Source organism: Enhydra lutris, unplaced genomic scaffold (assembly GCF_002288905.1).
Source record: "Enhydra lutris kenyoni isolate GAN:26980312 unplaced genomic scaffold, ASM228890v2 scaffoldscaffold1, whole genome shotgun sequence".
In the NCBI taxonomy this organism is placed as follows: Eukaryota; Metazoa; Chordata; class Mammalia; order Carnivora; family Mustelidae; genus Enhydra; species Enhydra lutris.
The window spans coordinates 26,587,844-26,614,310 of record NW_019154085.1 but is presented as its reverse complement, the minus strand read 5'-3'; the positions used below and the strand labels follow the sequence as shown (position 1 = coordinate 26,614,310).

General features: G+C 42.3%; 2 protein-coding genes across 2 annotated transcripts in view; one reads left to right on the top strand and one right to left on the bottom strand.

The window, feature by feature from the left end:
• The window catches only part of LOC111142728 (transmembrane protein 169), a 22,248-nt gene extending 5,720 nt beyond the window's left edge, over positions 1 to 16,528 (bottom strand). Inside the window, exon 1 of the mRNA XM_022496011.1 lies at positions 16,467 to 16,528. The gene's annotated coding sequence lies outside the window, so the exon portion shown is untranslated. The remainder of the gene's footprint in view (positions 1 to 16,466) is intronic.
• A 191-nt stretch (positions 16,529 to 16,719) lies between these two features.
• LOC111144091 (peroxisomal trans-2-enoyl-CoA reductase) overlaps positions 16,720 to 26,467 on the top strand; it is a 40,952-nt gene continuing 31,204 nt past the window's right edge. The window contains 3 exon segments of the mRNA XM_022498206.1: positions 16,720 to 16,843; positions 18,677 to 18,810; positions 19,352 to 19,517. Of these exon segments, the coding sequence (XP_022353914.1) occupies positions 16,720 to 16,843; positions 18,677 to 18,810; positions 19,352 to 19,517 (424 nt within the window).

Genomic DNA, 26,467 nt, shown 5'->3' with positions numbered 1-26,467 from the left:
CATGACCTGAGCTGAAGGCAGCGGCTTAACCCACTGAGCCACCCAGGCGCCCCTTTTTTTTTTTTTTTAAGTAATCTCTACATGCAACATGGGACTCAAACTCACAACCCTGAGATCAAGAGTCTCATGTTCCACCAACTGAGTCAGCCAGGTGCCCCACCCATAAGCTTTTTATTTTTATTTATTTATTTATGTTTAAAAGATTTTATTTATTTATTTGACAGACAGATCACAAGTAGGCAGAGAGGCAGGCAGAGAGAGAGAGAGAGAGAGGGAAACAGGTTCCCTGCCGAGCAGAGAAACCAATGAGGGGCTCGATCCCAGGACCCTGAGATCATGACCCGAGCCGAAGGCAGAGGCTCAACCCACTGAGCCACCCAGGCGCCCCTCATATGCTTTTTAAAACAACAGCAAACAAGAACAAAAACAAAAACTCAGAAGCATGTTATTATGGACAGTTTCAAACATACTAAATGGAGAACCTTTTTATTATGGAAAGAGGCATACTGTACAAAAGACAGAGAACAATTTTAAGGACCCCTCATTGTCCCTATGATGATAGCTTCAATAATCAAAATATTCATAGCCAACTTATTTAAAGGCAAACCTCAGACACCATTTCATCTATTTCAGTTTGTTTCTCTCCCATATAAAGAATCTTTGGAAAAAAAAAAGATACCCACAATATCATCATACCTCATTGTTTTTAAAACAATTCTTTAATATCATCCGATATCCAGTCAGTTCAATTCTCCCTGTTTGTTTAACAGTTTAAAGTCTATTTTCTGGAATTGGGATCCCAATAAGATCTATGCGATGCACACAGATCCTATGCCTGCTTGTGTGTGGTAGTGCCGTCCAGTAGAATTCCTGCATTACACCTTGAATGATGCTAGCGCAACTGAGGAAATGCTTTTCTTTTTTTTTTTTTTTTAATGAATTCTAACCAATTTAAAAATAGCCATATGTGGCTAGGGACTACTCTATCAGACAGGTCCATATGTTTGTCTTCCAATTACTTTCCTTCCAATTTCTTTGTGAAAGAAAGCAGGTTATTTACCTTGCAGATTCTCCCAGCCTAGGTTTTGCCGACTGCATTCCCACAGGGGTGTTCTGAACCACACGTATTTCCTGTACACTGTTAGCTAACTAGGCTTGATTGGATTCATGTTGGAATGTTTTGGGTTGGTTGTTTTGGCCAGACAGTGTTATAGAGGGCATTTTGTACTTCCATCCGGAGACACCTAATAGCATTCTGGCCATTTTTTAAAATGAAATTAGTAGCCATTGATAATCATTGGCTAGACCCACTAATTCACTATGAGTTGCAAAATGGTGATATTCCACTGGATATCAGGCACTGTGAACAAACTCAGTTTTAAACTTGGTAGAGGAGACAAGTGGCCCTATTATCATCCATTATTATTGCAAATTATATTGGGAAAATATCTTTCTGTCATGACTGTAGTGATAGCTTCTATTAATATGAAAAATTTCTGAACTACTTACCTCATAAATTCCCCATTCACAAATAACTGTATTTACAACAAAGAATTGCTAGATTCTACTACAATCCTGCCACCCCAGGATCCTGGAGACAGGCCACTCTCCAGTAACTCCAGGTTGCCTTGTTCTCAATTTCCAATTCCTCATTTTTTCCCAGTGGTCTCTGAGTATTTCCTTCCTTTCAATCCTACTTGCGTACCCTTTGATTTCTCTTTATCCCCAACAGTGAGGCTTCTCCTCTCATTTGTCTGAAGCGGTCCTAATGTCCAGTGGGCTGGCCCAAACAGGGGAGCAAAAATAAACAAACAACAAATCGAACTAGGCTCTAAATGCCACTCAATTTGAAGCAAATCTCATGTCTTAAAATTATGCATCTTTGACATTATCATGTGACAGGGCCAACTCTATATCGTATTTCTTCAAATGCCAAAACACATTCTTTTCCCCTCATCTCAATGCATCTTAGGACCAATGAACTGACTTCTCACCCCAAAGCCTGAGCTACCTTCTGGGCAAGTAGCTCTGCCTGACTACCCTTTGTCCAAGTTCTTGTCTTCTACAGTTTATTTTCTTATATATCTCTCCACTGGATTGCAGGCACTTAAATTCCACCACCTTTGTGTCCTGGGCACATAGCCCAGACTGGAATAGAGAGGTGTTGACTGACAGAAGTGAAATGCCCCCAGGTAGAATGGGAGGGTTATAGCAAGTCCTCACAGCCTGTCTTTGCCTGGGGTGGGCTACGCTGTTTGAACAGAAGGAGTGTCTTCACCATCTTAGGCAAGGAACTTGCCTATGACATGTTTCAGAACACAAAAATCCAGAGCACAAAGTCTTCCCAAGATAAATTGATTCAGAACACAATGAAGCCACCTATTAGAAAGATTAAAGCTCAGGTCATGATCCCGGAATCCCGGGATAGAGTCTCATATTGGGCTCCCAGCTCAATGGGGAGTCCACTTCTCCCTCTGACCTTCTCCCCTCTCATGATCTCTCTCACTCTCTCTCTCAAATAAATAAATAAAATCTTAAAAAAAAAAGATTAAAACACCTAAGGGAAGTCAGAATTTGGAACTCAATGATAAGAATGTTGAATTTGCCTTAACACATGTTTGCCTTACTGGTGTCAAGAAGCCAAACAGTGCTCTCCTACCAAAGGATCCCCAGGGCAGAAGAACGGACAGCCAGCGAAAACGGACTGGAAGAAGAGGCTGTGTGTGCATCACCCTAAGGTTAGAGGTTTATTGTTAAGAATGTGCATGAATTTTGAATTCTACTTTCTAAGATTCTGTATTTAATGTAAAAATGTTTTCCCTGCTGTAAATCCTCTAGTAAAACTGTTGCTTGGTAAGTCATACCAAGGTAATTCTATGATGCGGGTGACCTCTGAACGCACCATTTTATATCTACTGAAAGGGTACAAACATCAGAGCTTGATAGTGTGAAAATAAATTAAAGAAATTTCATTTAAAATAGACTCAGGAAGGTCTGGCAGGGGAACTCTCATTCACATACCATTCCTTGCAGCCTGCACAACCAGCAGAAAGAGAAAGTTAAGAATTATCTTGACAATTGCTTTTTTTTTTCTTAAGTCTTATTTATTTAAGTAATCTCTACATCCAACGTGGGACTCAAACTCACAACCCTGAGATCAAGAGTCTCATGTTCCACCATTTCATCACCTGCTTTCAAGAAAAGTAAGATTCGTCCCTGCCTCAACAACAAGGCACTAACCACACTACTTACAGCCAATGTGAAACGACCACAGCCTTGATCTCTCTGGTCTTCAGTGAACTTGTGTTCAAAACAACTCTCTCTGATTTCCTCTCAAAACTTAATAAAGGCTGATCTTCCCTTTGTCTCTTTGGACTTGTCTATGGTTCAACAAGCATTCATGGACTAATAATCACTCTTTATGGGCTTGTGCAAATCGAATAATGTGTCGTATTCTAAGTCTTCTGTTTGGTTGGCCACAAACCAAAACAAACAGGGACAGACTGGTGTTAGGTAAAAGGAAGAATTTCTGGATCCCCAGGACAGAATAATAAAGAAAACAAGAGTCAAGAGAAGCATTTGTGTCTCCTGTAAAAACAAATATGACTATCTGGTGAGCTGACAAGGTGTGGGAGGAACAATTTGATCTGTAAGCAAGGAGGGCGATGACCCTTGGAGACCCCATTCAAATCCTTTAGAGGAAGCAGGAAAAATAAATAAAAAGAATTGGTGAGCTCCTGGTAATTCACCTTAAGGGTCTGTTCCCTGCCTCCGGTACAGCTAATTTTACACAAGTGCTCAGCCAGTGTGTACTAGCAAAACATGTAACTGCCCCTGATTCACCTCAAAACATGATCTGAAGGGCTCCTGGCTGGCTCAGAGCCCCATGCTGGTGTCGAGCTTACTTACAAAACAAAAACCAAACAACAACAACAAAAAAAAAAAACCTCCATGATCTGAGAGTACAAAATGGCCCAACAAACTTTAAGATGGTTTGTTTGGTAGTTACGATAAAAGATAGCCCTCAGAAATGGTTTTAAACCTGTCCGTTGATCAACAACTTCCCTCAGTGGAGATGTTTTGGAAACCAGCCCATCAGAGTCCATCCCTCATTTCTAGAAGTGAATCAGGTCAGTTAATTTGTCTGTCAGAAGCCAGGGGCTTCCACGGATGAATTGACTTTCAAAAGTTTATTCATACAGACGGTTGTTGGTCAAACAGGTTTAAAATTACTCCTGGTGACTACCTGTTATGGCTAGAGAAAGTACTTTTTTCTTCTATTTGCCATGAGGCTGAAACGGGATCAGGTATGTTTTAGAACAAAGTGTATTAGTTATTCATTGTCCTGTAACAAATTACCACAAGCTTGGAGGTCTAAAAAAAGAACTACATATTATCCTACACAGTACTCTGTGCCAGTAATCTGCAAGTGTCTCAGCTGGGCAAGGAGTCATCTTAGTCTGCTTCCCACCTACAGAATTTGGGGGTCCAAAGGCCTTTTTGCTTTTGGACAGTCTCTGAATTCCTTAGGTATTCTGTCAATATAATTCTCTTAAAACTTTGTGGCTCTCCTGTGAATAGTTTTTTTTTTTTTTTAAGATTTTATTTATTTATTTGTCAGAGAGAGAGAGAGAGGGAGGGAGAACACAAGCAGGCAGAGAGGCAGGCAGAGGCAGAGAGAGAAGCAGGCTCCCCACTGAACAAGGAGCCTGATGTAGGACTCGATCCCAGGACCCTGGGATCATGACCTGAGCCGAAGGCAGCGGCTTAACCAACTGAGCCACCCAGGCGTCCCTCCTGTGAATAGTTTTTCTGGGTCAGAAATGTGAGAGTATCTTAGTTGGATGATTGTGTCTCAAGGTCTCTGAAGAAGGCAGGGCAGCCCTCATCTGAAGGCTCGGATGGCATCAGAGGATCCGGTTCCAAGATGGCACACTTGCATGTTGCTGACTTAGTTCCTCCCTATATGGGCCTCTCCACGGGCTGTTTGGGAATTCTCACGACAGTGCCTGGTTTCCCTCAGAGTGATCTGGGAGCAGATATTCTTCTTGACCACTTCAACTTTTTTTTTTAAGTTTGTTTGTTTGTTTATTCATTTATTGAGTAATCTCTACACCCAATGTGGGGCTCAAACTCACAACCCCAAGATCAAGAGTCATATGCTCTTCTGACTGAAGCAGCTGGGGGTCCCTCAACTGTACTCTTGATCCTCTTATCTTCCTCATCTTTGACTTCCTTCCATTCTAATAGCTCCAACTTCTCCCCTTTGCTGATTCCTTTTTGCCTGTAAATAAACCCAGAAGTCCCTATGTGGAAAAACCAGCTTTACCTTGCCACTTAATGCAATGCCCAGTTCCTTTGTTTCGTAACTATGCTTCTCTATCAAATAGTCTGTTGCCATTATCAGTTCATCCTTGCAATGTCCTGTTCTCTTTACCATCTTTTTCTCCCTTCTCCCAAACCCCTTTCTAACACACACACACACACACATACTCCCCAAATGCACACAAGTAAGTCATGTGCAAAGATAAGGAATAGGTCAGGAAACGAGCATTTACTTAGCCTTATGTACCAGGCTATAAGCTCAATTTTTTTTTTTTAAAGATTTTTTTATTTATTTAACAGACAGAGATCACAAGTAGGCAGAGAGGCAGACAGAGAGAGAGGAGGAAGCAAGCTCGCCACTGAACAGAGAGCCTGACACGGGGCTCGATCCCAGGACCCTGGGATCATGACCTGAGCTGAAGGCAGAGGCTTTAACCCACTGAGCCACCCAGGTGCCCCTATAAGCTCAATTTTTAATGCATGTTACCTAATTTGCACATCTCAACAAGCTCACTGTTAAAGTTAAGTGAGAGAACCTGGTTTTAAGTCTAAATTGTATAACTTCAAAAGCCCAGAATTTTCCCACCAAGATTAAGTCAAGTGTTCATGGTAGCTGCAGTAGACAGTTGATGGGTTTTTGTTTTGTGTGGGTTTTTGTGTGTGTGTGTGTGTGGTTTGGGGTTTTTTTGTTGTTGTTATTGTTTGTTTGGTTTTGGTTTTTGCTATCTTAGCCTTATTCCTCTTTCCTTTGGTGATAGACCCACTTTTTTCTATGTTGAATACAGCCTTAAAAGTCACCAGAGTGGCCCCAGTGATGATTTTACCATCCTTATCCTCCCTGTCCATACCACAGCCCTAATGCTGCTTACTTCCAGGACTTTCTTGAACCTTTCTTTACCTTCTTTGACTTTCTGTCTTCAATCTCTTGCTACCTCTCAAATTCTTCTTTGGCCTCCTTTACTCCCTTATCTATCTCCTCCACCCACAATAGCCAGCCCCTTGAGACTCGATTCTCAACAGATTACCCTCTATTCTCAACAGTATATTCTTTTCCTCCTGTTGAAATATGCAGCCTTCCTGCCTACCCCTGCAGGACACCTCTATGCCAAGAATGCCCAAATATGGATGTCAAGAATTAATGTATCCTCCAGATGGATTTCCAGCAGCCTAGTGGATATTCTCCACTTAAATATCTCATCAGGGGCGCCTGGGTGGCTCAGTGGGTTAAGCCTCTGCCTTCAGCTCAGGTCATGATCCCAGGGTCCTAGGATTGAGCCCTACATTGGGCTCTATGCTCAGCATGGAGCCTGCTTCCCCCCCCCCACCCCGCCTGCCTCTCTGCCTACTTGTGATCTTTGTCTGTCAAATAAGTAAATAAGATCTTAAAAAAAAAAACAACAACTCATCATTTCTAGCTATGCATGTTTATACCAAACTCCTCTCTTTATTTCTAGCTGACTTAACCTCTTAGTGTTATGAAGAGGACAGGTAAAGGGGGAAGGGAAAGGAGAATGGGAAGGGGAAGGAAAAACCCTACACCATTTATGTTGTGCCTATTCTCATAAAAGAACATTTGCTTACTGTATCATTTGTTAGTCTCTGTGTTACTTGCTTATATATGGTTTTCTCATTTCATTACATTCTAATACTTTTTTGGACAATACTATGTGCCAGATATTGTACAATTGTCCTAGGCACAATAATCCTAAGAAACAAATACTATTTTACAAATGAGGACATTTGGACATAACATTAGTAACAACTAAAACTTATTGGATATTTACTATGTGTCAGATGCTGTTCTAAGTGCCTTACAATAATCATATTACTTAATTGTCTCAGCAAACCAATGAAGTAGGCACTATTATACTCCCATTTAGAGAAGCAATTTGCTCCAAGTTATGTGGTAGTGGGGCTGGGACTTACAGCCAGGTTTGCTCATTTCAAAGCCTATGTTCTATTCATGGGGCCATGCTGTCTGCCAGCATTTACCCAAGATTCTATACTTAAACCCTTAGAATTGTCTTGGATAAATCCATTTCCCATGTTAGAGATGGATTCTTATGTCTCCAATAGTAATCAGTCTCTGCCACTCATTCCTATGAAGTTTCTTTGATAATGTCTTCACTTGAATGTTTACTACCTCCATATACCTCTAATACTACTTCTTCCAAGCTGGTCTCTCACCTTCCATTTCAGAATTCTTCCTCAACCATGTTAAATGGTGATTAACAAAAATACATCATTTTTATGTTGTCCAGTAATCATCACCATCTTGCCATGACTAACTAAACTATACCTAAAGGGTCTGTCTGGAGTTTGAGGCTCTCCCTATTCATGGTCCATGCTAAGCTTCAGTAGCAAATTTTCCCCTTCCACACAACATGACTTGTCAACACACGTACTTATGTTAGTTCCATCACCGTCTTCACTCTTCTCAACCTGTTTCAAGCCTGGCTCAAGACAGACTCACCCACTCATGTCCCCCTACTCCAGCCCACCCATCTGTCCCCACCCCAGCCCTACTGTTGCAAAAGAGTGGGGAGAATGGAATGAGTGTTCAAGTATAAAATGGCTACGATGGATGGATACTTCATAAATGCTGGTTTCCAATCCCTTTCTTTTGCCTTCTTCTACTCTGTATTTTAGTAGCATTTGTCCTCTGTGCTATGCTCTCTCAGTGCTTAATTCTGCAGCATTTCATATCATCTGGCATTGAGTATGAATGGCTTCATTATTTTTCATTCATCTTCCCAAGGAGATTATACAATTTTAGAAATCAGGACCTTTCTTATACTTCTTCACCTCCAATGGGAAGATCCTATGGTTAGACATGTAGCAGACACTCAATATGTCCTTGTTGACCCTATAGGGCAGAGGGGAAGGGAAAGTGCCAATCAGACATAGGATATAAATGGTAGTGCCTGGATGGCTCAGTCCATTTAGGATCTCACTCTCGATTTCGGCTCAGGTCATGATCTCAGGGTCATGAGATCGAGCTGCTGTTGGGCTCCCGGCTCAGCGTGGTCTGTTTCTTCCTCTCCCTCTGCTTCTCCCCCTGCTCATGCATGCGCGCGCTCTCTCTCTCTCAAATGAATAAATAAAATCTTAAAAAAAAATAGGATATAACTGTTAAGAAAGGAAGGCTTAATTATCTTCCCCATTTTTGTACACTTTACTATGCTGTTAATATCTGATCTGAGAAGCAGTTTCTGACCATTTCTCCTTCCTTTTAGAGTCCATAAAAGAAAGAGTAAAACAAATTCCCCAGTTTCCAAGGCTTTGATCAATAGAATTAAGAGAGGAGATAGGACTTTGCTCTTTTCTCTGGAAGTTAGGCCTCGCCCATCCCTCACTTCTACTGCGGTCTGAAGATTATTAATAAATGTGATACAGCAGAACACTAACTTCAATCAACCATTAACTCTAAATTCTTGGTCATCCTAGAGGAAAAATAGGTTTTAAAGAACAAGCTTAGATTCTCATGCATTAAATAACTGGTTTTAAGCTACTCTTGAAGGAAATTCTCCAGATAATTTTTAAATTCATCCACCACTTTTTCCCACCTCTATTGCTACCGTTCTTGTCTAAGAGGTCTTACTTTGCTTTTCTTTCTTCTTTCCTTCAAGATTTTATTTGTATATTTGAGAGATAGAGAGAGAGAGAGAGCACTCATGCCTGTGTGCGTGGAGCCTGATGCAGGGCTCAAGACAGGGCTGGATCCCAGGCCCCGAGACCATGACCTCAGCTGAAACCAAGAGTAGATGCCTAACCAACTGAGCCACGCAGACACCCCAAGGTCACCCTTTCTTACGCGTGGTTCTAAAAAATGCTCCTTGTCTTCTGGCTTCTACTATTGTTGTCCTCCAATCAATTCTCCACTCAGCAGTAAGAAAGAACTTTTTTTTTTTTTAAAGATTTTATTCATTTATTTGACACAGAGAGAGAGAGAGAGAGAGATTGATCACAAGTAAGTAAGCAGAGCAGCAGGCAGAGAGAGAGTGGGGGAAGCAGGCTCCCCACCAAGCAGAGAGCCTGATGCAGGGCTCGATCCCAGGACCCTGAGATCATGACCCGAGCCGAAGGCAGAGGCTCAACCTATTGAGCCACTCAGGCGCTCCAGAAAGATCTTTTGAAAACGTAAATAAACTCGTGCCATTTTCTGCTTAAAACCTCCAGTGACTTCTTATTGGTACAAAACAAAATCTAAACTTTTTCCATGTGGTCTAAGGACCTACATGATGTGGCCCCTCTCCATCCTGCCATCCTATGTAATATACCACCTCCTTCACATATACCTTCTATGCTACAATTGCACTGGCTGCCTACACATTCCTCAGGAGCACCCAATGTTTTCCCACTTAAGGCCTTCAATACTGTCTGCCTTGTCTTGTTTCTTCTCCAGTCTTGCCCTGTCACATGGCGAGCACCTTGCTATTTCCCAAGTCTCTGTTTACTTGTCAGCTTCTCCAAAGCTTTCCTGACACCAAGCCTAAAACTGGCTCCCTACCCTGCTTTTCATGGTTCTTTATCACAGCAGCGTGTTTCCTGTATGACTTAACAACATCCATAATCAAGTTCTATTTCTTTCTCTCTTTTAATTTAATTTATTTGAGAGAATGAGCACGAGCAGGGGGAGGAGCAGAGGGAGAGGAAGAAGCCGACTCCCTGCTGAGCAGGGAGCCCAACATGGGGGCTTATTGTGACCCCGGGACCATGATCGAGCTGAAAGCAGATGCTTAACTGATGGAGCCATCCAGGTGCCCCAAGTTCTCTTATTTTGCTTGTTTATTTTCTATCTCCTCTACTAGACTATAAGGTCTAGGAAATAGTTCCATATAAGTAGGCCAACACATACATGTTCATTCAATAAACAAATTTTAAGTGACTGAATTAATGATCTGGGCTGGGGGAGCAGTCTGAACTGGTAGTAATTAAAGATTAGTCTGATTTTTGTCAAAGACTGAGACTGAAGAAAGGTTTAATAAAAAGACATTAAGGGGCACCTGGCTGGCTCAGTGGATGGAGCATGTGACTCTTGATCTCAGGGCTATAAGTTCGAGCGCCATATTCGGTGTAGGTAATACTTAAAATTTTATTTTTTTTTTAATCTTAAAAAACAGAGAGGAACATTAAAAAGTTCCTTTATACTTAATAAACAATTATGGTATAATTTTATCTGTTTTCACCTCCAGTAATGGAGGGTTCTGCTGGTCACATGACTCTCCTCCTAAAGATAATATTTCCCAGCATCCCTTGCATCAGGTGTGATCATATGACTAGTCTCTGGCCAAAAGCATGTGAGCAGCTGTGATGTGTGCAACTTCCCTGCTTGGCCCTCTCTTTCTTCTTTTCACCTTCTTGAGACCTGGAATGTGAACCTGATGAGCCATCTTTTGCCAGGCAGACAAAAGCAACCCAAAAGAGATGACAGTGGACTGACACAGAAAGAATAAAAGCCTCTAGAACAGCCATAAACCCTCTTCCTCTGGATTGTAATATGAGAGAAAAATACTTATCTTGGTTTTTTTGTTGTTTTTTTTTTAAAGATTTATTTAGGGGCGCCTGGGTGGCTCAGTGGGTTAAGCCTCTGCCTTTGGCTCAGGTCATAATCTCAGGGTTCTGGGATCATGTCCCGCATCAGGTTCTCTGCTCAGCAGGGAGCCTGCTTCCTCTTCTCTCTGCCTGCCTCTCTGCCTACTTGTGATCTCTCTCTATCAAATGAATAAATAAAAATCTAAAAAAAAAATAAAGATTTATTTATTTTGGAGAGAGAGACAGCACAAGCAGGAGGGGTAGAAGGAGAGGGAGAGAGAATCTCAAGCTGACTCTACCCTGTGCCCAGAGCCTGACATGGGACTTGATCTCACAACACTGAGATCATGACCTGGGCCAAAACTAAGAGTCAGCGGCTTAACTGACTGTACCACCCAGGCCCCACAATATTTATCTTCCTTTAATCCAGTATTATTTTGGTCTCTTAAGGCAGCCACACAGAAATCCTACCTAATATACTGGAATTGCCCAAAAAGTTATTTGGTGTGTTCTAATTTGTAAGCCCTAATGCATAGGCAGATCCTGACACACATTTCAAAGTTAGAGCATAAAATGACATCATCCCTGGTAATGAGTGGTTTAAGCAGTTTTTATTTTCCCCGGGTGGGGGGAGCCCAGGAATTCTAAAACTCAGCTGTCCAGTACAAAGGACATCACACTGATGTTGGCTCAGCACCCACGCCCTCACCCATGAAACCCACTGGAGAGTTCAGTACAGTCTGTACTACCATGGCTAAATGTCAGCCTACATTCATATGTTGAAATCATGTTTCATATGTTGAAATTCATAATTATTGAATTTATATGTTGAAATGAAGATTTTATTTTGTGCTTGAAATGAAATGTTGAAATGAAATTTCAACAGATGAATTCATGTTTAAATTCGTATGTTGAAATATTCATATGTTGAAATCTTAATCCCTAAGTGAGGGTATGAGAAGGCGGAGTCTTTGGGAGGTGATTAGGTTATGAGGGTGGAATCCTCACACATGAGATTAGTGTCCTCATAAAAGAGACCCCAGAGAACTCTCTTGCTCTTTTTGCCATGTAAAGACACAGCAACGAAATGGTCATCTACGAATCAGGCTCTCACCAGACCCTGAATCTGCCGGTACCTTGATCTTGGACTTTCCAGCATTCAGAACTATGGAAAAAAATGTATGTTATTTACGCCACCCAGTATGTGGTCTTTTCGTTACAGCAGCATGCACAGACTAAGACAGCTAGTATTCTCTGCTTGTAGGGAGTTAGACAGTAGTGTCCTAAAAGGAGTTTTATTAAAAGAAAATCAAGAGCTCCTAGGCATTCAGTAAAAACCCAAAGACTCACAACACCACAAAGTGAGCATACCTGTCCAGCTATGGGGCCTTTCCTGCCACCCTCCCTGCCCCCCCGCAACCCCTGCCAAAAACACACACCTCCACAGCGGTATTACACGGCTCCTTTAAGGACCTCTCACTATCATGCATGATATGGATAATTTCCCCGGAGTCTGCTCCCAATTCTCTGCTCCCAGGTGGTCATGGGAGCAAACGTGATCCAGTGCCTTCTCCAAACCCATTCGGATACCCAGCATAACTTGGGGGATTTGGTGGGTGGAGAACCAGGAAGCTTTGAAGCCTCTGCCATAGTGTCCATTGCAGGAAAGAAAATAACCTGCATGGATGAATTATGGCTGGAAAAAGCTAATAAATGGCAAGGACACCAGGCTTACCTTCCGGATACAATAAGGAGTGTGTGGGCAGCAGGGGAGGGATGCTATGGTAAACTAAGACCACAGGTCTTTGCAGAAATAGGAAGTTGTTTCCCTCTCTTCCACCCACCAAGCCAACTGCTTTCACAGAGAAACACAGGCCCATTTGGCATGGGTTGTTTAGAATTTCCTGTTAAAGTTCTGGATTTTAATTGTTGTATTTAGTCCAAATTTAAATAAATTTCCATGTAGACAAACCACCAAAACAAAGCAAAACATAAACTGTCTGCTATTTTGCTACCTTTGGTTTATAAAGCTTCAAATCAAGGCACCCTGTGTCATTGATTTAAGAACAATCAGGGGTTTTGTTTGTTTGTTTTGTTTTTTATTTCCATACTCCCGCAGAGTTGTTTGGTCACATATGTGACCAGTTGTGACCCATATGGTCACATCTCCCTTTCCATGGAACCTGAATTGGGTCTGGAAGGGTAGAGTATGATCATTTTCAAGTTAACCTACTACTATTACTACAGTGAACTGTGCCTTGCTCCTGCTTTACTGCTCTTTCAATTCTCATTTCTGTATCTGTCACCCAAAGAACCACATATCCCCTGTCTGGGGTGGCCATACCCTTCCACTAGCACTGTGATTTACCACCACGAGATGCACTATGTCAGCTAGGAAATAAAATGCTTACCATTTTACCACCAAAAATCACCATTAGCCCCTCTCAGGAAGACAGTCTCACCAATGTAAAGGTAGAAAGGAATCTGGCTCAGACTGATGTCCGTGATTGGAGCCATGTTGGATCAGCAACTTGAAACTTCTAACCTCTGGCCAGTAGCTGTGACTCGGTTATGAGTTAGACTGTATCCTGTTCCTTCATGGTCTGGTGAGCAGGATCTCTCAGGTCACTGCCCAGCCTACCTGACCTGAAAGGCTCTCACACTGAGGGCTGGTTCATCATCTAGAAGCATCTGGCTTGTCTGTAGAGGAAATAGCTCCCGGTAGCGAGGGTAGTGGGTTACGAGGAGCTTGAGCATCTCCATGTTGTTAAGAGCTATAAAATTGGATCTTCCCTGTCTGAGCTTTTGTTCGTTTATAGGGAAACAGGGGTGGCCCTATTCTCACTCCTATCGTATCTACATGCTAGAATGAAAACTCTACAAAGGCAAGGACAGGGGAGCCTGGGTGACTCAGTCAGTTCAGCTCCTGCCTTCAGCCCAGGTCATGATCCCAGGTCATGATCCCATGCAGCCCCATGCACGCTCTTTCTCTCTTAAATAAATAAATAAAATCTTAAAATAAAAAGAAAAAGGCAGGGACAGCTAACTGTACCATCCACCGTACTGGAAACACTGACAGAATACTGTCAGAATACTGGTTAAGAGTCTTGTTTATGTAAGCTGGTTCAGTTCTGGACTCTTATTTCAAGGTGAGGGCATGGGGTGGGGGTGACTAGATGCCTCACTGACATTCTTTTTTGCACCAAGAATCTGTGAGGCTGAATGCTGAGAATCTCAAAGGCCCCCGTCAGTTATGAGCCAGCAGCTGCTTTGAGGCATGAAGAGAATGAAGTTACCCGGCAGATGGGGTGGAGGAGGGGTGGGGAGATGGGTGAGCAGCAAGCACATCCCAGAAGACAAGGCAGTCAGTGCTAATAGGGGATGGCACAGTGGGAGTGTGGAAGGATCATGGCCCAGGAGATGCCCCCCCACCCCCCGGGAGCAAAGGGGGCAGTGATGCAGAGCATAGGACAGCTTTTGATTCAGCCAGAGGAACATCAGTGTAGCATGGCGTGGATGCCCTGTGAAGAGATGGCTCAAACCGGAACCAGAATTAAAATCTAGAAACAAGGAGGCTCTATTGCTGAACCTCCGGACCTTGTGGGGTTAGCAGTCTTTAAAACCCTGACCTTGGTGAGAGACTGGGCAAAGAGCACATGCCTTTTCGTTTTAACAGATCTCTTAAAGAGACCTCAACATCTCTCTTAATCACAGACTCTCTGGACCGTGAAAAAGAGCCTTTCTGACTGCTCAGACTGCAACTTCCTTGCAGCCCAGGAACGGCTCCTTATCATACTCAGCGGGTGAAACTGGCTTAAAGCCAGCCCAGTCGCCTTTTCACTGGAGGACTTCGGAATCCCTCAGTCCCCTCAGCTGCCATACGAAGGCTGCAGTGGATGCAAGCCCACAGGGACCCACCCTGGCAGAGCTCTGTGAATCCACAGGTCCAAACCAGATCACCAATCACATTAAATTACACTTTTGATAAAAGAATCTTTAAAAGTAACAAAGTACTCTTTGCTCTCAAGAAAGAAAGCAAGGAATTTTCTAGAATAAGAAAGCCCTAGAACTGAGTCACTATTTCTCATCCTACTAAAAAACAAATACTTTGTCATTGAAATCAAAGCACTCTCTAGCAAATGGGAAGCAGAATGTGGAAGAGGTGTCTTCCTTTCTTTAATAAGTATAGATTGGAATCCGTCATCTACAAAAGAGAAGGGCAAGTTTTCTTCCTTTTTCTTTCTTTTTTTTTGAGAGAGAAAAAAGTGCAAGAGGGTGGGGAGTGAGTTGCGGCAGAGGGAGAGGGAGAAATCTCAAGCAGGCTCTGTGATCACAACCCTGAGATCATGACCTGGGCTGAAAACAAGAATCAGGCCCTTAACTGACTGAGCCCCCAGGGGCCCCCCAGGGCAAGTATTTCTTAAAGGAGATCAGAGAAGAGTAAGGTGATGGGAGATCAGAGAGGAAGTAATGTCTGCTTCCACTTTTTTTTTTTCTTTCAGTATTTCCTATTTTTTTTTTAATAAACATATAATGTATTATTAGCCCCAGGGGTACAGGTCTGTGAATCGCCGGGTTTACACACTTCACAGCCCCCACCATAGCACATACACTCCCCAATGTCCATCATCCCACCACTCTCCCAATTCCACTTTTAACAAGACCCATTTCTAATTTGCTTTGTGAATAACTAGCTGGGGAGTGGGCCCAACAAAAGGATGGCCTTTGTTTGCTTTTACATCATTTTAATACCTTGTAGGTGAAAATACAGTACTCTGATAGCAGACGGAAATAGCGTGTTCCCTGAATTGTTAAGACCACAGCAACACACACATTCCCTAGATCTGCCAAATTCTTATGCCAAGTCTCAGTAGGCCAGTCCAGCCGTAAGCTCTCTCTGGTGGGGGGACAGGGGGAAGCTAGATGAACAATGCGGAGGAGAATCTGAATAATAACCCTGGGCTACTGGACATCAAACTGCGGATGAGAAATTCCACGCCCCCCCCCCCATCCTCCGAATGCTTGCTTCCCTGCTTGAGGAATGAACTAGATGATAGGATCTCACACACCTACATCAGCGTTCTTGCAGTAAGCACACACCCGTGGATTCGTCAGTTTCTGCAGCCTGGCTGAAATGGATTAGATCTCGAATGGGGTAAATGTTGCATCTTCCCTTCATTCCTGGGCGGGGAAAGGGAAATGAGGTGGAGGTGGGCTCGAGTTTATTTTTAAAATCATTTATTATCTTGGTTCTGTAGATAACTACAACGGCATCTCACTCCCCACCCCCCACATCCCAACTCAGCGCTCAGCGTCCCTTCCAGAGGGGGAAAGGATCTGGAGGCCAGATTTCTTCCCCCTCAGCTAAGCCTGCCCCTTTCCTTCCCAGCCAGAGGCACACAGCAACTGGAGCCGGAGCCTGCAGCCTCTCCTTCCCCAGGTGCCCTGGAGAATTCTGTCTTAATTAACCACGAGAGCTAAAGCACTGAGGATTTTTGGAAATGGAGGACGCGCCCGCTTTTTGTCTGCTTCCCTTCCTCCGGTCCCCACAATGGCACCGAAATTTTAAAAACAAAAACCCAAACCCAACGAACAAGGGATCTCACCTACACATGCCGCGGACAAAGTCTGGCAGAGGACCCAGACCCAGTCCGGCAGCCGCCGCCGGGAAGCAGCCGTCCGCTGGGAGGATGGGGACCTGCCGCGGCGTGGGGGGGCGCGGGACGCCGGAGGCGGAGCGGCGGGGCGGGGCGGGGCGGAGCCCGGGCGGTCACGTGGGCAGGGTTCCTATAACGTCGCTCTTCCGAGATCCACCGGACAGTGACTTTAGCGCTTTCGGGATTCGGGCTCCCTGCCGACATGGCCGATTGGGGCGAGTGCAAGAGCTTCTTGGCGCCAGGCCTGCTGCAGCACCAACTGGCCATCGTCACCGGAGGGGCCACGGGTATTGGAAAGGCCATCGCCACCTAGCTGCTGCACCTGGGTACGCGAGCGGGCCCTCTGGGTCAGGCTACTTAAGATCAAGAGGTCGGCAGAGACACACACTGGCCTAAGGGGGTTTCGGGAGCCGGGAGGTAGGCGGCAGGGCTGGGAGACGTGGACTGGCCAAGCCAAGAGGCTGTACCTGTAGGCGACGTTGAAACCGCGGGGGGGAAGGGAAGAGTCTCTCAAAGAAATTCTGCAGAAGCGTTGAAGGATGAAACCACTATTGGTGAACTAAGGGAAACAGAATCACAGATAACGTGGTCGAGGTAGGGAACAAGGAGACTTGTGGAAACGTGCTGTGGAATTCTTTATAGATGTGTTTAAAATGAACCCGTGCTATGGATTACCGAATGAGGAAACGCGGGAAGACTTTTCATATTTTTCTCTTTATCATTGGTTTATTTAATGATAACGTCATTACCATTTCTGTTTTTGTTTTTATTAACTTTTCTCCTCATTATGGGTTGGACTTACCTGCTTCTTTGCATTACTGCTGAACATTTTAATTTTACCTTGTTGGATGCTGGTTATTTTTATATTCATTTAAATATTCTTGAGCTTTGGGGCGCCTGGGTGGCTCAGTGGGTTAAGCTGCTGCCTTTGGCTCAGATCATGATCTCAGGGTCCTGGGATCGAGTCCTGCACCAGGCTCTCTGCTGGGCAGGGAGTTTGCTTCCCTCTCTCTCTCTGCCTCTCTGCCTACTTGTGATCTCTGTTTGTCAAATAAATAAATAAAATCTTTATAAATAAATAAATAAATAAATAAATATTCTTGAGCTTTTGTTCTGTGTTAACTGCATCCCAGAAGTTGTTATTTCTGTTCTTAGGTTCTTTGGAAACAGTTTGATACTTTAAGAGAGACTTGTTATATGTTAAGTATTGACCTGAATAGCCTTTAATCTAGTTAATCTAGGGTAATTTTGCTTCACCACTCAGGCCATATCCTTCTCAGTATCTTTCCCATTGGCTTTTCAAATGAGGTTTTGCCTGTTTGAAACACTATTTCCAGTGCCTTCTTGGCCTCCCTTGACTCCCAACTTCATCTTGTCCTGGAATCTGAATGGTTCCTCTTCCTCCTCCCTGGGCTGCACCTGGGAAACTCTCCAGGCAGCAAGCTGGAATGATCATAGGGCTCACATTGTTTGTTTCCACTCTCTGAGATCTCTGTACCTTGCTACCCCATGTCCTGTGCCTGAAAGCCGTTCTGCATTATACTTTGCCCAGTTTTTTGTTCCATTGGTCTGGAGGGTAAACTCCATTATTGATGTTCGATCTTAACCAGAGGCAGAAGTCCTGATTCACCAATTTTTTTTAAAGATTTTATTTATTTATTTGACAGAGATCACAAGTAGGCAGAGAGGCAGGCAGAGAGAGTGGAAGGGAAGCAAGCTCCCTGCTGAGAGAGCACAGAGCCTGATGTGGGGCTCGATCCCAGGACTCTGGGATCATGAACTGAGCCAAAGGCAGTGGCTTAACCCACTAAGCCACCCAGGCGCCCCTGATTCACCAATTTTTTAAAAAAAATTTTATTTATTTATTTGACAGATCACAAGTAGGCAGAGAGGCAGGCAGATAGAGGGGGAAGCAGGCTCCCCACCGAGCAGAGAGCCCCATGCAGGGCTCGATCCCAGGACCCTGGGATCATGACCTGAGCCGAAGGCAGAGGCTTTAACCCACTGAGCCACCCAGGCACCCCTTGATTCACCATTTTTTAATGGGTAGATATGAAAGAACTTCTGAACTTCTTTTTTCTTTCTTAATTTAGACAACCATTTAAAGCATATTTACCAATGAAAGCATATTTACTATTTCTTGACTGTTTTCTTTTCAGGGTGTAATGTGGTCATTGCATCTCGTAACTTTGATAGATTAAAATCTGTTGCAGCAGAACTGAAGGCCAGCCTGCCCCCCAACAACCAGGCTCAGGTCACTCCCATAAAATGCAACATCCGTAATGAAGAGGAGGTAATGCAAATATGTCTATATCCTTTATTCATTCATTTTATTTACAGTAGAGGGTCCTAAAACTAGTGCTTCAGATGTTCCTGTGGTAGAGGCCTTAGATGAGGTTAACTAGAAGCAGAGGCTGTAAAAGAGATTCTTTTGCTAATGATATAGTGAGTATTACCGCCTGGGGGAGGAGATGAAAGAAACAATCTTTAAGGAAGCTAAGCAAGGATGTGGTCTCAGCGAGATTACTTTTTGTGCCTTTTGCCCTTTAAGTCATTATTTTTTTTTAAGATCTTATTTTTAAGTGATCAGACATTTCTGCACCCAACGTGGGGCTCAAACTCATAACCCAAGATCATGAGTCACATGCCGTACCAACTGAGCCAGACAGGTGCCCCTTTTAAGTAATTTCTTAATGTTAATTTTAACTGGATTTCAGCTACTGGTACTGATACCATTTACTGGGACAGACTGCAAGTTCTTCTCCCAGAGTAAGCTGTCTGTCCAACTAGCAAGTGAAGTTGTTAACCGGTTTACTTTTAACATTTTTCTTTAGGTGCAGAATTTGGTCAAATCCACCTTAGATGTTTATGGTAAGATCAATTTTTTGGTAAACAATGGAGGAGGCCAGTTCATGTCTCCTACAGAACACATCAGTGCAAAGGGATGGCATGCTGTGATTGAGACCAACCTGACAGGCACCTTCTACATGTGCAAAGCAGGTGAGTATGACCAATAACCCAAAAAGGCAAGGTGTCTTTATTTAAAGGTCATAGAGAATCTTTTTTTTTCTTTAAAGATTTTATTTATATATCAGAGAGAGAGAGAGAGAGCCTGCACACATAAGCAGGGGGAGTGGAAATGGAGAAGCAGGCTACCTCTGAGCAGGGAGCCCGATACCGGACTCAATCCTGGGACCCTGAGATCATGACCTAAACCGAAGGCAGAGGGTTAACCCACTGAGCCACCTGGGTGCCCCTAGATCATAGAGAATCTTCCAAGAGAGTTGTTGGGGGCTCAGAAACTCCGCGTCTGCAGTACTGACTGCCCTGATTTGCTTACATACGACACAGAGATGTAAATTGCTGCTTTTCTGGATAGTAATTTGGCAATATTTGTAAAATATGGGTATGGTTTGATCTTATAATTTTATTTCTAGGAACTTATCATGAGAAAATTATGAGGAATCTGTACAAAGATATAGCTACGAAGTTGTTCCTGAAATTAAAAAAAAAAACAAAACCTCTCACACTTAGTTTTAAAGAAATGAATCTGTTTAATCTCTTGTAACTTGTCAGATCTTCAGGGAGAATGCCAGAGTCCACATCCTTTCTGACTAACAACTAATTAGCATGCATGTAGATCTTTGGATTGAAAGTCCTATTTCACAGGTGATGATATTCAACTCCTGACATTGAGTAATTCAAGGGTTTAGTTAAAAACAATCGAAGACATTTTCATGATGAAAACCACAGAACAGGTAGAATTCCAACCCAAAGGGTCTTCACCCTAATATGGATTAGGCTTTATATTCTTAACATCTCTAAGTCCAAATCTTGCAGACATTTCCAGCTTTCAACTTCATCTAACTAATAGTATAAAGCTTTACATTCGTGGTGGCTGGCTGTTTCATGGGAACCTCTGATTTCTAGCCCCTTGGTCAGAAGCACGTGTAACAGGCTGGACTTGTGGTTGGCATCTGAGACTACCTCACATTTCTTAAAGAAATATTCCCATGACAGCTCTGGAAGTGTCAGGGGAAAAACACAAAGATGATTTCAGAGTTCTTTTTTTTTTTTTTTAAGACTTTATTTATTTATTTATTTGACAGAGGAAGACAGACAGAGGGAAGGATCACAAGCAGGGGGAATGGGAGAGGGAGAAGCACACTTCCCACTGAGCAGGGAGCCTGATGTGGGGCTGGATCCCAGGACCCTGGGATCATGACCTGAGCCAAAGGCAGACACTTAATGACGAGCCACCCAGGTGCTCCTGATTTCAGAGTTCTAACATAGAATACTCCTTCAGCAAAAGCAGAAAGTCTGTGTAGGGTAATTGAAATAAATTTATATCTTTTAATTTTTTCATAGTTTTAATTTTTTTTTTTTAGATATTTGATATGGCACATATTTCTTTATTTTCATTTCCAAACTTTTCGGGCTATTCATGACCTCTTCCTTTCTTTCTTTCTTTTTTTGTTTTAAAGATTTTTTTTTTTAATTTTATTTTTTATAAACATATAATATATTTTTATCCCCAGGGGTACAGGTCTGTGAATCGCCAGGTTTACACACTTCATAGCACTCACCATAGCACTTACCCTCCCAATGTCCATAATCCCACCCCCCCTCTCCCAACCCCCCTCCCCCCATTAACCCTCAGTTTGTTTTGTGAGATTAAGAGTCACTTATGGTTTGTCTCCCTCCCAATCCCATCTTGTTTCATTTACTCTTCTCCTACCCCCTTAACCCCCATATTGCATCTCCTCTCCCTCATATCAGGGAGATCATATGATAGTTGTCTTTCTCCGATTGACTTATTTCGCTAAGCATGATACCCTCTAGTTCCATCCACGTCGTCGCAAATGGCAAGATTTCATTTCTTTTGATGGCTGCATAGTATTCCATTGTGTATATATACCACTTCTTCTTTATCCATTCGTCTGTTGATAGACATCTAGGTTCTTTCCATACTTTGGCTATTGTAGACATTGCTGCTATAAACATTCGGGTGCACGTGCCCCTTCGGATCACTACGTTTGTATCTTTAGGGTAAATACCCAGCAGTGCAATTGCTGGGTCATAGGGTAGCTCTATTTTCAACATTTTGAGGAACCTCCATGCTGTTTTCCAGAGTGGTTGCACCAGCTTGCATTCCCACCAACAGTGTAGGAGGGTTCCCCTTTCTCCGCATCCTTGCCAGCATCTGTCATTTCCCGACTTGTTAATTTTAGCCATTCTGACTGGTGTGAGGTGGTATCTCACTGTGGTTTTGATTTGTATTTCCCTGATGCCGAGTGATGTGGAGCACTTTTTCATGTGTCTGTTGGCCATCTGGATGTCTTCTTTGCAGAAATGTCTGTTCATGTCCTCTGCCCATTTCTTGATTGGATTATTTGTTCTTTGGGTGTTGAGTTTGCTAAGTTCTTTATAGATTTTGGACACTAGCCCTTTATCTGATATGTCATTTGCAAATATCTTCTCCCATTCTGTCAGTTGTCTTTTGGTTTTGTTAACTGTTTCCTTTGCTGTGCAAAAGCTTTTGATCTTGATAAAATCCCAGTAGTTCATTTTTGCCCTTGCTTCCCTTGCCTTTGGCGATGTTCCTAGGAAGATGTTGCTGCGGCTGAGGTCGAAGAGGTTGCTGCCTGTGTTCTCCTCAAGGATTTTGATGGATTCCTTTCTCACATTGAGATCCTTCATCCATTTTGAGTCTATTTTCATGTGTGGTGTAAGGAAATGATCCAATTTCATTTTTCTGCATGTGGCTGTCCAATTTTCCCAACACCATTTATTGAAGAGGCTGTCTTTTTTCCATTGGACATTCTTTCCTGCTTTGTCAAAGATTAGTTGACCATAGAGTTGAGGGTCTATTTCTGGGCTCTCTATTCTGTTCCATTGATCTATGTGTCTGTTTTTGTGCCAGTACCATGCTGTCTTGATGATGACAGCTTTGTAATAGAGCTTGAAGTCCGGAATTGTGATGCCACCAACTTTGGCTTTCTTTTTCAATATTCCTTTGGCTATTCGAGGTCTTTTCTGGTTCCATATAAATTTTAGGATTATTTGTTCCATTTCTTTGAAAAAAATGGATGGTACTTTGATAGGAATTGCATTAAATGTGTAGATTGCTTTAGGTAGCATAGACATTTTCACAATATTTATTCTTCCAATCCAGGAGCATGGAACATTTTTCCATTTCTTTGTGTCTTCCTCAATTTCTTTCATGAGTACTTTATAGTTTTCTGTGTATAGATTCTTAGTCTCTTTGGTTAGGTTTATTCCTAGGTATCTTATAGTTTTGGGTGCAATTGTAAATGGGATTGACTCCTTAATTTCTCTTTCTTCTGTCTTGTTGTTGGTGTAGAGAAATGCAACTGATTTCTGTGCATTGATTTTATATCCTGACACTTTACTGAATTCCTGTACAAGTTCTAGCAGTTTTGGAGTGGAGTCTTTTGGGTTTTCCACATATAGTATCATATCATCTGCGAAGAGTGATAGTTTGACTTCTTCTTTGCCGATTTGGATGCCTTTAATTTCCTTTTGTTGTCTGATTGCTGAGGCTAGGACTTCTAGTACTATGTTGAATAGCAGTGGTGATAATGGACATCCCTGCCGTGTTCCTGACCTTAGCGGAAAAGCTTTCAGTTTTTCTCCATTGAGAATGATATTTGCGGTGGGTTTTTCATAGATGGCTTTGATAATATTGAGGTATGTGCCCTCTATCCCTACACTTTGAAGAGTTTTGATCAGGAAGGGATGCTGTACTTTGTCAAATGCTTTTTCAGCATCTATGGAGAGTATCATATGGTTCTTGTTCTTTCTTTTATTAATGTGTTGTATCACATTGATTGATTTGTGGATGTTGAACCAACCTTGCAGCCCTGGAATAAATCCCACTTGGTCGTGGTGAATAATCCTTTTAATGTACTGTTGAATCCTATTGGCTAGTATTTTGGCGAGAATTTTTGCATCTGTGTTCATCAAGGATATTGGTCTGTAGTTCTCTTTTTAGATGGGATCCTTGTCTGGTTTTGGGATCAAGGTGATGCTGGCCTCATAAAATGAGTTTGGAAGTTTTCCTTCCATTTCTATTTTTTGGAACAGTTTCAGGAGAATAGGAATTAGTTCTTCTTTAAATATTTTATTTATTTATTTGACAGAGATCACAAGTAGGCAGAGAGGCAGACAGAGAGAGAGAGAGAGAGAGAGAGAGAGAGAAGCAGGCTCTTGGCTGAGCAGAGAGCCCGATGCGGGACTCGATCCCAGGACTCTGAGATCATGACCTGAGCCGAAGGCAGCGGCTTAACCCACTGAGCCACCCAGGCACCCTGGAATTAGTTCTTCTTTAAATGTTTGGTAGAATTCCCCCGGGAAGCCATCTGGCCCTGGGCTTTTGTTTGTTTGGAGATTTTTGATGACTGTTTCAATCTCCTTACTGGTTATGGGTCTGTTCAGGCTTTCTATTTCTTCCTGGTTCAGTTGTGGTAGTTTATATGTCTCTAGGAATGCATCCATTTCTTCCAGATTGTCAAATTTGTTGGCGTAGAGTTGCTCATAGTATGTTCTTATAATTGTCTGTATTTCTTTGGTGTTAGTTGTGATCTCTCCTCTTTCACTCATGATTTTATTTATTTGGGTCCTTTCTCTTTTCTTTTTGATAAGTCTGGCCAGGGGTTTATCGATCTTATTAATTCTTTCAAAGAACCAGCTCCTAGTTTCATTGATTTGTTCTATTGTTTTTTTGGTTTCTATTTCATTGATTTCTGCTCTGATCTTTATGATTTCTCTTCTCCTGCTGGGTTTAGGGTTTCTTTCTTGTTCTTTCTCTAGCTCTTTTAGGTGTAGGATTAGGTTGTGTACCTGAGACCTTTCTTGTTTGTTGAGAAAGGCTTGTACCGCTATATATTTTCCTCTCAGGACTGCCTTTGTTGTGTCCCACAGATTTTGAACCGTTGTGTTTTCATTATCATTTGTTTCCATGAATTTTTTCAATTCTTCTTTAATTTCCTGGTTGACCCATTCATTCTTTAGAAGGATGCTGTTGAGTCTCCATGTATTTGGGTTCTTTCCAAATTTCCTCTTGTGATTGAGTTCTAGCTTCAGAGCATTGTGGTCTGAAAATATGCAGGGAATGATTCCAATCTTTTGATAACGGTTGAGACCTGATTTAGGACCAAGAATGTGATCTATTCTGGAGAATGTTCCATGTGCACTAGAGAAGAATGTGTATTCTATTGCTTTGGGATGAAATGTTCTGAATATATGTGATGTCCATCTGGTCCAGTGTGTCATTTAAGGCCTTGATTTCCTTGTTGATCTTTTGCTTGGATGATCTGTCCATTTCAGTGAGGGGAGTGTTAAAGTCCCCTACTATTATTGTATTATTGTCGATGTGTTTCTTTGATTTTGTTATTAATTGGTTTATATAGTTGGCTGCTCCCATGTTAGGGGCATAGATATTTAAAATTGTTAGATCTTCTTGCTGGACAGTTCCTTTGAGTATGATATAACGTCCTTCCTCATCTCTTATTATAGTCTTTGGCTTAAAATCTAATTGATCTGATATAAGGATTGCCACTCCTGCTTTTTTCTGATGTCCATTAGCATGGTAAATTCTTTTCCACCCCCTCACTTTAAATCTGGAGGTGTCTTCAGGTTTAAGATGAGTTTCTTGTAGGCAACATATAGATGGGTTTTGTTTTTTTATCCATTCTGATACCCTGTGTCTTTTGATTGGGGCATTTAGCCCATTAACATTCAGGGTAACTATTGAGAGATATGAATTTAGTGCCATTGTATTGCCTGTAAGGTGACTGTTATTGTATATTGTCTGTTTCTTTCTGATCTACTACTTTTAGGGTCTCTCTTTGCTTAGAGGACCCCTTTCAATATTTCCTGTAGAGCTGGTTTGGTATTTGCAAATTCTTTCAATTTTTGTTTGTCCTGGAAGCTTTTAATCTCTCCTTCTATTTTCAATGATAGCCTAGCTGGATATAGTATTCTTGGCTGCATGTTTTTCTCGTTTAGTACTCTGAATATATCATGCCAGCTCTTTCTGGCCTGCCAGGTCTCTGTGGATAAGTCTGCTGCCAATCTAATATTTTTACCATTGTATGTTACAGACTTCTTTTCCCGGGCTGCTTTCAGGATCTTCTCTTTGTCACTAAGACTTGTAAATTTGACTATTAGGTGACGGGGTGTGGACCTATTCTTATTGATTTTGAGGGGGGTTCTCTGAACCTCCTGGATTTTGATGCTTGTTCCCTTTGCCATATTGGGGAAATTCTCTCCAATAATTCTCTCCAATATACCTTCTGCTCCCCTCTCTGTTTCCTCTTCTTCTGGAATCCCAATTATTCTAATGTTGTTTCGTCTTATGGTGTCACTTATCTCTCGAATTCTCCCCTCATGGTCCAGTAGCTGTTTGTCCCTCTTTTGCTCAGCTTCTTTATTCTCTGTCATTTGGTCTTCTATATCGCTAATTCTTTCTTCTGCCTCATTTATCCTAGCAGTGAGAGCCTCCATTTTTGATTGCACCTCATTAATAGCTTTTTTGATTTCAACTTGGTTAGATTTTAGTTCTTTTATTTCTCCAGAAAGGGCTTTTATCTCTCCTGAGAGCATTTCTCTAATATCTTCCATGCCTTTTTCGAGCCCAGCTAGAACCTTGAGAATCATCATTCTGAACTCTAGATCTGACATATTACCAATGTCTGTATTGATTAGGTCCCTAGCCTTTGGTACTGCCTCTTGTTCTTTTTTTTGTGGTGAATTTTTCTGCCTTGTCATTTTGTCCAGATAAGAGTAGATGAAGGAGCAAGTAAAATACTAAAAGGGTGGCAACAACCCCAGGAAAATATGCTTTAGCCAAATCAGAAGAGATCCCAAATCGTGAGGGGGGAGACAGGGGATAAAAAGAGGTTCAGAAAGAAGAAAAAAAAAAAAAA